The 12,924-nt window shown below is 31.3% G+C and overlaps 1 protein-coding gene across 1 annotated transcript in view; it reads left to right on the forward strand.

Moving 5' to 3' along the window:
- The window catches only part of Asz1 (ankyrin repeat, SAM and basic leucine zipper domain containing 1), a 53,781-nt gene extending 41,656 nt beyond the window's left edge, over nt 1-12,125 (forward strand). The window contains exons 11-13 of the mRNA XM_074055415.1: nt 7,388-7,493; nt 8,275-8,388; nt 11,747-12,125. Coding sequence (XP_073911516.1) covers nt 7,388-7,493; nt 8,275-8,388; nt 11,747-11,899 — 373 coding nt within the window. The 3' untranslated portion in view covers nt 11,900-12,125. The remainder of the gene's footprint in view (nt 1-7,387; nt 7,494-8,274; nt 8,389-11,746) is intronic.
- Nucleotides 12,126-12,924: the final 799 nt, after the last annotated feature.

A 12,924-nucleotide genomic window follows, 5' to 3' on the forward strand; every position in this document is an offset into this window, starting at 1 on the left:
TGCATTTTTGATCGTTGAACCAACCTTGCATATTGGACTAAGCCCCTGTGGTTACAGTTCATTATTCTTTTATGCATTGTTGGATTTAATTTGCTGGTATTTTGCTGAGGATTTTTGCATCTAAGTTTATGATGGATGTTGCTCTACAAGTTTCCATTTTGTGCTTTCTCTAGTTTTGATATCATGGTAATACCATCTTTGCAAAATGAGTTGAGAAATAATGCTCCCTCCTCTTCTATTTTCTGGAAAAGATAGTATAGAATTAGAGATAATTCTTCTGTAAACATTTTTAATTAGACTTCTCCAGTGAAACAAACCATCTGGGCTTGGAGAGTTCTTATTTAGGACTTTTAAAATCATAAATTTAACTTCTTATGGTTACAGGATTATTAAAATTGTATCTGTTTCATTTGAGCTGAGTTTTAGTAATGTGCGGTTTTCAATGACTTCACTCATTTCTTCTGAATGATTAAATTCAGAATGTAAAGTTGTTATTAGGATTGCCTATTATCCTTCTAATGGCTGTGGGGTCTGCTGTAATATCCCATTTCATTCCTAGTATCTGTGATTTCTCTCTTCTCTCTTTTATCTCTGGTAGTCTTGCTAGAGGTTCATTAATTTTTTGTTTGTTACATTTCTCTTTTATTTTTAATTGCATTGATTTCTGCTATTGTCCTTATTGTTTCCTTCTTTCTGCTTGCTTTGAATTTAATATGCTCTTTTTTTAGATTCTCAAGTTAGAAGTCTAGGCTATTTTTTGAGACATTTTCTTTCACATTTTTATTTTATTTATTTATTTTTATTTTTATTTTAGGTTGAGTCTTGCTATTTACCCAGGCTGGCCTCCAGCTCTCAATCCTCCTGCCTCAGCCTCCCAAGTGAGATCATAGGTATACATCATTATTCTCTCTTTCTCTCTATCTCTCCCCCTCCCTCCCTCACCCCTCATCCCCTTTCAGTACTGGGATTGATTCCTCAGGGCTTCATGCTTGTTAGGCAGATGCTCTTTCACTTGAGCCATGTCCTTTTGCTTTTTATTTCTTCCAGTAGGGTCTTGGGCTTTTGCCAGCTGCAAACCATAGTCCTATCTCCATCTTCCAGGGAAGATGGAATTACAGACATGTACCATCACACCTGGCCACTGTTCTTTTTTCTTATTTAAGTTTTAGCCTTTTACATTTCCCTCTCAGCACTGCTTTAATTGTATTTTCACAAACTTTGATACATTCCGTGGTCATTTTCATTCACTTCTATATTCTTGGAGACTTTCTCTTTGATTCATGTATTATTTAAAAGTATATCATTTGATTTCCATGTGTTTGGAGATTTTCCTGTTACTGATTTCTAGTTTGAGTCTATTACAGTCAGAGAAAGTACTGTATGATTTCAATGGCTCAATAGCTGTTTGTGATTGGTGTCTAAAATAACTGAAAAATAAAAAACTAAGGTTTTGGCACATTGAAGCAAATTCCCCCAAACTTAGTAAGAATGTGTTTCATAAGGATAAATGAAGAGTCCAGAATTAACTATATTACGATGGTGGGTGAAATACAACAATACATCTAAGAATTGCTGAGGCTTTTTGTCCATCAGTTTAGGTTAACATTGTCACTAGCACTCTTCGTGTTAATAGAAATATACCCAGAATAAATAAGGTAGTTGTTTCATTGTATGTAATACTTATAGTAGGAGATTTTTGCTTAAAGAAATAATTTGAATACAAATTAGAAAACCTGTAGGTCTTCTGCCTTTTAGATTATATGATTGTCTGTTTAGTAATTTTTTTAAATAATTTTGTATGTAGATATCTCTCACAGTAAAAACACCTAGATTTTAGAATCCTAAATAACACATAATATTTATTTTCCTCTACCTACAAGGCAATTTTGAATTCTTCCTACTTACTAACACCACCTGCTAAGTAGCCTATGAGATTTTATATTCCATAAAATATAATACTTATAAATGCAATAGTATCATTACTAGTATAGACTGTCTGAAGTTAGCACCATAACTGTGACACACATAGATTTCCATTCTATTTTAGAATTTAGAGAAGTTTCTAGGGGATAAGTTAGATAATCCTAATTTCTCAAAAACTTCATTATAGAGTATATATTCCCTTTTTCCCATTCCTTCTTCTTTAGTTGTATGTCTTTATAACAGGAAGATTTAAAATAATGCCTTATCATTTCAATATATTATAACTTAAATATTGAAATGCATTGTATAGAATTTGAGTTGTAAGGACTTAAAATAGCAGGCCTTTTTGAATACCTTTATTCATGTTATTTTCCACTATTGTTCCTATGAAAGAATATTCTAAATTCTACATGATTGACTTACAAATTAAATATTCTGATATTACTTATTTGTATAATGGCAGGGTTGCCTTATGAATTTACTTTGTTGTATTTAGAAGACTTAAAAGAATGTACAGAATCCTGAATCGCTCACTTATTAAAGCTGCTGAATTTTTTGAAAAATAAAACTGGCAGCCATATATCCTAAGAATTTGACCTTGTTAGTAAATCACAGACTTTGTTTACATGGTGTTATAGAAAAGGTTTTACTTCCCATTTGTTCACAGTCATCCTTTAAAGAAGAAATTAGTCATTAAGTCATAAGAAAACTAACAGTAAGAAAAGCTGAATTGATTGATTATAATCTCCTGGTAATGTAACTTCAACAATTTAGCTACTGATTTATTTTAAGATATATTTCTTCCATGTGTCAAATTTTCTAAAATAATCTGTTACAAGAATGCACATGAACAATGTATTTACTTTTTTCTGCATTGATACATTTGCAGAATTAAAGAATGCAATTTTAAAAGGTTAATAACTCCATTACTACTTTGAGATATTCTGAACAGCAGTAATCATTTGCATCCATGTCTTGAAATTTTCAACAGTTTTTACCCAACTCTTTTCTCTGAACTCTGTGCTACCTGATATCTACTTGAATGTGTCAAAAGCTTCTTAAAATTAAGACTGTCAAGAAACTGCTCCTTTTCAGAAAAGAAAAAAATATATAGATACAAAATTTATATAAACATTTCTATCTGTTATTTATAAACTTCTAAAATTAGAAATTGTAATTAACATCAGAAGTGGCTAAATTAGATTGCTTCAACATAATTATTTTCCCATCACTAAAATTGTTTTGAAATTTAATGTCATGTAAAAATATTCATAATAATAAATTGGCATGTGAAGCATAATGTCAGTTGTATACACCCATAGGAAAAATATTAGAAGAAAATGTGTACTGTCAGAAAATACAGTATAGAAAACAGTATCAGTTACTATTTGGGTATGAATGTGGATGTTTTTCAGATATTCTACAGTGAACACACAGTAACTTTATTTGTAATACCTTTATTACAGATTTAAAATTGTATCTTAATCCTTGCTTTCAAAATATTAAAATATGAGCTAGCAATGTGAGGCCCTGAGTTCAAATCCTAGTGCTGGGGGAAAAAAAACCTGGACACTTGTGGCTCACCCCTGTAATCCTAGCTACTCAAGAGGCAGAGACCAGGAGAATCACTGTTCAAAACCAGGCTTGGCAAATAGTTCCTGAGACCCTACCTTGAAAAAACCCTTCACAGAAAAGGGCTGGTGGAATGACTCAAGGTGTAGGCCCTGAATTCAAACCCCAGTATGGCAAAAAAAAAAAAAAATTAAAATATGACCTGTTTTAATATTCTTACATGATGTTAGATTGTAGTAACAAATAACTTCTAAATCTCCATCACTTTCATACAGTGAAATTTATTTCTTGATCGTCTATATCATGAGTCAGCTACAGTGGCTCTCCTTATCATTTTGAGAGCAGCCTGAAAGAACATCTCCAGTCTGGGACATGCTGTCCCTATGGCAAAGAGAAAAGAGAAATGAAGCAGCCAACCAATGGGACTACTGTGTGGCCCTATAAACTTGTGTTGAAAAGTTATACAGTAACCTCCAGTGAAGAAAGTCACATGGCCAGGCCTCATGTAATTTGGATATGAAGGGAGGATCCTGGTACTAGTTAGCTTACTAAAGAACACTCAGTAATTTTATCAAATAACTCAGTCTACCACACCTATATCATATTTGCTTATTTTGAATTATTTATATAGGTGAAAAGTAATAGGGCTACCATGTAAAGTTATGTAGGTTGCATACTATACAGCACTTATTGTACACAGCATTCACAAAGTGTATATGAATGGTACTCTGCAGAGTTATGTGTTATATAGTTTGCCTGTCCATATTCAGTGGCCCTGAATATTATGTTGTAAGAAAGGTTTATATTTTCTTTTCATTTATTAAGGCTTTAATTTTGCTGTTAATATTTTTTGCTTATTTGAGTTGAGTTCCTTACTGTCTTCGGAATAAGAGGGTAAGCTTATATTTCACACACGTTTGTATATAACCTATATAGAATTGCTTACCTGCTATCTTTTTGGCAATCCTCAATAGATATTAATTTCCGTGAGCTCATTGAATTAAATAAATACAGAATTAATTAATTACTTGAAAGTACTATTTTTATTGATAATAAACAAAACTCAAGTATTTAAAGAGTACTAAAAGCTAAATAGTAAGTATACTTTATATAAATATTACATGAAACAAAAATTAATACTGGCTGGTGTTTTGTCAGAAATATGTCATGTATTCTGTAAGTTCTGTTCTTTTTGGAGTAGAGATCAGAAAGGAAATGGAATAAAAAAGAACTATATTTTGAGAATGCTTTTACAAATACTGTTTTTCTTACTAAATAGAATGTCTATATAATTTTTTATTTTCAATTTGCTTTTGACATCAACCAATAAAGTCCTTTCACTGACTTTATATAGTTAGTTATGTCTCTGAAGTTTAATTTTTTTTCAACCTAATAGTTAAAAAGATTTGTCTTAAATCAAAAGACTATATAAAACCTAACAAGATATGTTAGAGAAAAATTTGGAGGCTGCCCTTGTTTGCTTTTCACAAAACTTTCCTCCTAGATAACAATGTGAAAGAAACTTTGTATTGTGTGTGATCAAATAATACACCATCTAAGAAATTTTGTTTGAATTTAGAATCTTCTTTTTGTCCCATAGTTATAGATTTTATGTATACATTTTATGTTAGTTATACTATTAAAGGGCACTCCAGAAAGGTCAGTTCATGCTGTTTTCAACTCTTTTGTGTGTGAAAGAGTTATTGGATATGTTTTTTTAATTTTTTAATTTTTGAATAAGCATACATTAATAATATGAGGAAATTTATTGTAATAATTCCATACATGTATGCAGTGTACCTTGAGCAAGTTCACCCCCCCTTATTATATTTGCAACTCTTCATAACAGTGATCTGTTTAACTTGTCATTTCGCTAGAATATAATGGTAATTGTATCCCAATACTTATTTTCCACCAAATTTTATTTTTCTACTTGTCTGGATTACCTGTTCATATCCTTGGCTAATTTTCCTATAGGGTTATATAAAAATTTCTTGTAGTTTCCACTTAAATTGGCTTTTATCATCAAAATTAATCTAGTCTCTAGCGTTGCCTGTTTGCCAAAATTAGTGGACTTATCTTTTTTAAGGTGCTTGACCTTTTCTTCCTTGAAATCATCTCCTTCATTGTCATTCATAACAACCTATAGCTACTGATTTTCTTCTGCTTCACAAGCTACTTTTCCTTTAATGACTGTTTTGTTCCACCTCTATCAATCCTCCCCTTTTTGCAATATGTCCCTTTTTTGTGGTCTTATTCATGATCATAGTTTTGATTTCTGTTGTTCACCAAATCATAGACAATTCTAATACTACTGTGGTTTGTGCTTACATTCATGATCGAGGGAAAGACTGAATTTCAGGTTAAGGTCAGTGAAAATAAAAATGTTTTCCTGTTGAGGTTCTCTGACTCTGAACTGTATCTAGCCTCACAAGTGTGTAGACCTCAGTATAAATACCTGCAAAACCTACATTTTCAACTGCTTACTAACTGTTGCTACCTCCATGTCTCACATTGCAGCCATTACCATAATTAAATTTGCTTGAATGCCAGCTCTTTGCTAGACAGAATGCCAGGTGCTTATATTTATTATCTCCTTTCATGCTTCTGATAGTCTGTTGTCTCCATTCTAGACATATGGAAACATTTGGCTCAAGATTAGACTTGCCCAAGATCATAAAGCTAGTAACTGTGGATGCTAAATCCAAAGTCGGGTTTACTCTTGACTTGTCTGTGCTCTTAATTATTGTGCTATAATATTTTTCTTCATTCTCTATACTCCTCACCCACCCATCAATAAACTCAGTTCCATGCTTCATGGCATAACCTTCCATTAAAGCCAAAAAAATGAAAATCATTCTAGATCCTTCCTTTTGTTTTACATGCAATCTATCACCAAATTTTTCCATTTGTTTTCCTAAAACTCTTAAACTATCTTTTTGTCTCCTCCCTCCAATGAAACTGTCATATCCTGTGTTGATCTCTCCTTCATCATTTCTTGAATGGATTTTTCCATTAGTTTTTTCAGTCCTTTATACTTTTATTTTTGTGTTCTTTTAATCCACACCACTCTTCAAATAAAATTTTTCATACAAAAGTCTGATTTTCTACTTTCCTGTTTGAAATCCTTTAGTAACTTTACATGATGAAAAAGATAAAATCCTTTAATAAATGTATGCAGTCTCTTCTTTTGCTACTTTTTCATAATTTCTACTGTAGTTATACCTTCAGGGTTCCTGCCCCTGTACTTTTGCACCTACTAACTGTCCAGAGTCCTTCCATTCCTTACCCACCTGGAAAACTTATTCTTTAGCTCCAGGCTCAGTTTAAGTATCATTTCTGTGAAGTGTTTCTAATTCTTATTTCCCATCACTGTGTGATAATAAATTAATTCTCTCTTGAGTTTTCAGTATCTCAACTATAAACTAGTGTTAGCAAAACCAGAGGTTGTTAGGGAGAATTAAAAAAAAATAATAAATATAAAAATAACTGCTGCAGTGTCCTCACATAATAGTTACTCAAATACTGGTTCCTTTGTCCTCTTTATTCATGTCCTTTTGTGTCTGCATTTCATCTTTTTTTAATCCCTTTTTTTGTATTTATTGTTGTGCTGGTTGGGGTACATTGTGGCATTTACAAAGGTTCTTATAGTATATCAAATATATCATACTTGAATTCACTCCCTGTGCATTTCATCTTGAAATTTGAGATCATCAAGATTGGCATCTTGTTTTTCTTTTATACTCAGTTCATATTTCAGTTTCTAACACATAGTAGCTAGTCTGTAAATATTTCTGAAAAAAATCTAATTTTGTGAGTACATTTTTAGTAACTATCCCAGTAAAATGAAGTAAATTGCTCTTAAGCACTTTCTGTTTGTCTCCATCTTTAGTGGTGATGAGTTCCTCAACTTTCTTCTGAAATTAAACAAACAGTGTGGCCATTTAATAACAGCTGTGCAGAATATCATTACTGAGTTGCCTGTAAATTCTCACAAGGTATTCTACAGAAGTTATTTAGTGAAGAAAAGTATACATGCTGAAGAACATTGCAGATAAGTTCATGATAAATCATTAAATACTGATCTGGTAAAATTATACCACTTGTTTGGCATAAGATATAAATAAGTAAATTTGTTTAATATTACTCCCTTACATACTAATCAATTACATACTAATCAATTGGTGTTCTCATCCTCAAGCAAAGGAGAATGGGGCAGACCAAAATTTAATTGATCCATGTAATTGAATTTGTCATTTGTTCTTAAAGGGGATTTCATTGTTTAAAATATAAACTGATAAGACCCAAGTGAAAATTGAAACAAAATTATGTTGTTATTAAAAACCTGTATTGATATAAAAATTTGTAATGACATAAATTTAAAATTGACAGTGACTTGGCAAAAGCAGACTTAATTTTCAGTTTTTCATGTGATTTGGTTTTAGCTGTTTGTAGTGAAAACTTTTAAATGTTTCCCTATGATTCTTATATAATATTAATATGAGAAGCATGTCATTTTTAAAACCTCCATGAATTAATTTGTTCACCACAGATATTATTTACATGTCCCTATATTTGGGAAATACATTTAGCAAGCTAATTTATATAAAATTTCTTCCTTATTTTTAATGTCAGGATTTATCCTAAATCAAAAAAACCCTTTTCAGTTTTATAATGTAATATTCAAGTACGTTATATGTTGTATAGTTGTATAACTTTGTACATATTAAGTTGTAAAAAGTTGTTTCCATTCTTTATAACTTTTTAAATTATTAACAGATAGTACTAGAGTGGGCTTCTCCCCGGAATTTTACTTCAGTTTGTGAAGAGCTTGTTAGTAATGTTGAAGATTTGAGTGAAGAGGTCTGCAAACTAAAAGACTTAATTCAGAAGGTATGTATTTAGAATTAGAGGTGGAAACAAAAGGAGATGTTTATTGAAAAATAATAGGCAATGAAAAAATTTTGATAAGAGCAACAAGTGGAATACTTAGACAAGCAGTCTAAGTATTTCCAAAGAAAGAAAGATACATAAGAAACAAACGTTACTGGTCATTAAAGAATGCCTACAGGGCTAGTGGAGTGGCTTAAGTGGTAAGAGTGCCTGCCTAGCAAGCGTGAGGCCCTGAGTCCAAATTCCAGTGCTGCAAAATTAATTAATTAATTAAAAAAAGGAATGCATACTAAAAGAACAATATGTCCTTTTCATGTTTTTGATTAGCAAGGAAAATGTATCACTCTAGTAATAGTCTCTCCTAAGAGTTCACCAAACCGATATTCTCATGTGACAGGTAGCACAACTCCTTTCAAAAACAGTTTGGCAAAATGAGCCAAGGATGACAAAAATATTTGTATCTTTCAATAGTAATTTATTCCAAAATTGCTTGTGCAATAAGTCTCCTGCACTAGAAGGATAATTTAATAAGTTGTGGTATGCTTGTTTATTGTAATAAAATGTTCAGCCAGGTGTTAGGGTGCAAGCTCAGTGGTAGACTGTGAGAGTGTGTCCTTAGTATGTGTGAAGCCTTGTATTCAATCCTCAACACCAAAATAATAATAATAAAAATAAAATATGAGCTCATTAAAGATAGGAAGTTACATTTGTTCATTAGACTTACATGTAACTATAGACGCAAAAAGCCAATAAATATTTATTAGTTTGTCTAATGATAGCATTATGGAACAAATATTTTTCTATTGAACAGACTTTGTTTTATTATCTTTTAATAATTTATTTTTTACATGATGGTTTTTATATCTTTTGGTTTTGGTTCTGTTTTTATATTCATATACAAGAAGTATATATCTGGATTTAAGGACAGGTGATTTTTTTTCCCCTTTAAGAAAATTGGCTGTTCTAGTATGTGAGCTGCTGAAATAGTAAACTTGTTGAGGATAGAGAATGAAAGAAAACACTTTGAGTCAACTAAACAGTTCATTTCTGATTCCATGTCTATTGAAGAAATATATTTGATATCTGTAAAGTTTTATAACTTATCTGATATGAACATTAGTTTATACATTAAATTGTTAAAGTTGCAGCATATAATTCATTTCATATTTTCACTAAAATTTTATCAAAAGTTGCTTTCCCCAAAATAAACTTTGTACGTTCCAGGTAATTTATCGTTCTAGCTATTATTATCATATGTTTAATCAAAAAGAGTCTTTTAAAGTGAGGAGCAAGTTGTAAAGCAAAAGTGTATAAAATTATAATGGAAAATCTATTTTAAATGGAGAAATTAGTAATAAATTTCAAAAATTCCTTTCCAGTGAAAGAGGTGTCTTGGAAGTTGTATTGTATGTGACAACTGTTCATTCAACAAATATTAAAGAGTGCCTGCTATATATGTCAGGCCTATTCTAAGTAAGCTAGATAGAACCTGAACTTACTGACACCACCATTCATCTTCACTACCTCCATTTCATCTAAAAGAATTGAAGGACAGTGGTGTTGACTTTCCTTAGCATGATATTTTTTCATGGGGATCCAAGTAAAATTTTGAAGGATTTGTATACAGAAGCTTCCTACAAAGCATCAATTTTTAATGTAGGAAATTGCCTAAAATATATTTGCCTCAAGGTTGTTGACTAATTTGATTTCTCCAGTTTGAACTAAAAGCATGGAGGAGGTGGAGGGGTTGTAGAGAATGGAGATTAAATTATAGAACCAGGGTTTTCTGAAGTGAATGAAATTAAGAAGCATTGTTTTAGAAACTTAATGACTAAAACATAATACAGTCAGAGGTACTATAATTAACAATGTGTGTCTACAAAGAGAATCTTTTCTTTACTGTGATGTTTTCTACCTAGAGTTTACACGTTTCTGTATGAGGACTAACATTGAAAACACATTTTTTAGTCTGCAGTAATGGCAGACATAGTTCTTTGGTCAGGACAGTCTTAATTTTGAGCAAGCAAATGAATTGGCTTAGTAAATTAGTCTTAGACAAGTAGTAATCATCATAGTGAGATTTTATTTAGGGAACTATGAAGGCTTCCAGGTTTGGGAATATGCTATCATGCTTGTTAAGCTTGTGATGTTTCAGAGTTTACCAATAATAACTGATGGGGATTTTAAAAAAAAAAAAAGAAGTGTATGAGTTATCACAGATAAGTGTATGGATGTAACAGAGTGAGAGGATGGGAGAGGTCAAGGCTAGCCTTTAACACCACATCACTCTCTTTCGAACCAACACACTGACAGCTCCTGTGAGAAAGGGTCATTCTAAGTAACTGGTTAATAAAAGGAATGACTGTCTCAGGATTCAATAAATGGAGCATCAGTGTCAAAAAGGAATCTGTTGCTGAATGAAGCCATTTGGAAGCTAACTTCCAAGAAGACAGTCTTAATGAGATTGGCATTGAAATTCGTTTTTCTGCTATAAATTTAAAATTAATTTTGCAGACTTTAAAAATTAAATATTTACACTGCAGAATTTAGAAGTCGTTATTCCTGCTAATGTTGAAAATATTTATATCACCACTGTAGTACAGGATGTTTCTAGTAAATTTCACTCTATAAATGTGCCTGATTCTTTTTATCTTTTAAGGATCTTTTGGTTTCTGCTTAGTCTCCCTCTCCTGCCTCACCCCAACAGCCATCTCTCTCTTCTTTCTTCTCTCTCTTCTCTTGTTGCCTGCCCTCCAGTGCACACACACATTGTGGAGGCTCCTTTAGCACAAAATTTCTCTCTGGCAATTTAGAAACTAACTAGGTCGGTCATGTGCTTTTATTGCTGAGAAGTACTAAAAGAACCACTTGAATTTTCAGTGACATTTGTTTCTGCAATTGTACTTAAATAAACTATTAAACTTCTAGCATTAACATCTGATCTTCTAGTTTTGCTAAATTTTACCTATTGTAGGCTCGCTATAAGAATACTTTACTCTTTTATAAGACATTGATATTGGAAATAAATGTCAGTTGTTATTCCTTATAGGTAAAACTAAAACTTTAAACTGACATTAAAGGAACTTTATCTCATGGCATAAAAGTACCATTTTAAAATTTGATAATCTATGAAAGCATTATTTTAAATGTAAAACTAATAATTGATGATAACAGGATGCTGATAAAAGACATGCTTCATGACATTTGTGTTCACTTTAGATCTTCCATGTGAACCTTGACTTGCCTCCATCCAACTCCAATGGATTAATACACATCTTTTTTTTATTGAAATCACAGATACTTTTATTTTCAGAGTATTAAACATTAATGCTTTTCTTTCTTCCATATTAAATATTAGCTGCAAAATGAACGGGAAAACGATCCAACTCATATACCATTAATAGAAGAAGTATCTACATGGAAGAGTAGAATTTTGAAGTGGACAGCTATTACAGTATGTGGATTTGGGCTGTTTCTGTTCATTTGCAAGCTAACTTACCAGAGAAAATAACCCTAATATTTGTTTTAAGTATGTATATCCAACTTACTATCCTGACACTGCTTTTAATCATTTGTAACACAATGTAGCCTTATTTCTTTGAAACGCCATAGGAAAAATTATGATAACATAAAGGGGAGTTTTTCTTTAGAAAGTGATTTGGAAGTTTGAGTTACTATATAGTCCATTAATTTTTGTTAATTTCAATCAAGCAGTAAATTATACATAATTCTTTATTGTGAGCATGTGACTGAATCACATTCAAAATAAAAGTTTTAATGTTCTTACTATTTAAAAGAGTGTTTTTATTTGTCATAGAGATTTACAGAATTTGTGAGAGCTAATAAGTCAATATTTCTTTTATTTCTCCCTTTCATTATTCTATAATAGGGAATTTCTGTTGTATTTGTTATATTACATCATTAGGACATTATTTCAGAGAATACAAAGGATGAAGGTAAAATGTAAAAGGTTTTAATTATGGGATTAAGTATTTATGAAAAATATTTTAATGCAAAATAAGGAGGAAATTAGAGAATAGCATGGAAAGCACAGAGCATATTAGATTTTGTGTAAAGTATTTTTGGTAACATGTATAACGTTCTTAGGGATATTAAAGCGAGAGGTATTCAGCATGTTATTTGTCATCTAAAGAATATAAGATTTCTTTTTTCAAGATTGAAATACTGATAATCAAATTTTAAAAGTGAAGTTAATGAAAGGACAGGCCCAATTTAGCAAGCAATATAGTACTTAAAACTTGTTTGACTTGGTACAATTTTTAAACAGATGAAGTTGATCTACAGTTGCGCAAGAGGTAAACATCAAGCAGAGAGAAAGAATTTAGAAAAGAAGAACAATATAAGGAACTATAATTAGTAGCAATTTTTGCTTTGTCTTATACCAAACTGGCAAATTTTAAATGAACATTCTTTTTCTAAGAATATACTCAACCATAAATCATTGAAAAGTAGTCACATGATGAATTTGTGTCTGAAAATTTAAATTAAATGCTATAGCAAGACATATTTTTTTCT

The sequence above is a fragment of the Castor canadensis genome, chromosome 2, assembly GCF_047511655.1.
Source record: "Castor canadensis chromosome 2, mCasCan1.hap1v2, whole genome shotgun sequence".
Classification (NCBI taxonomy): Eukaryota; Metazoa; Chordata; class Mammalia; order Rodentia; family Castoridae; genus Castor; species Castor canadensis.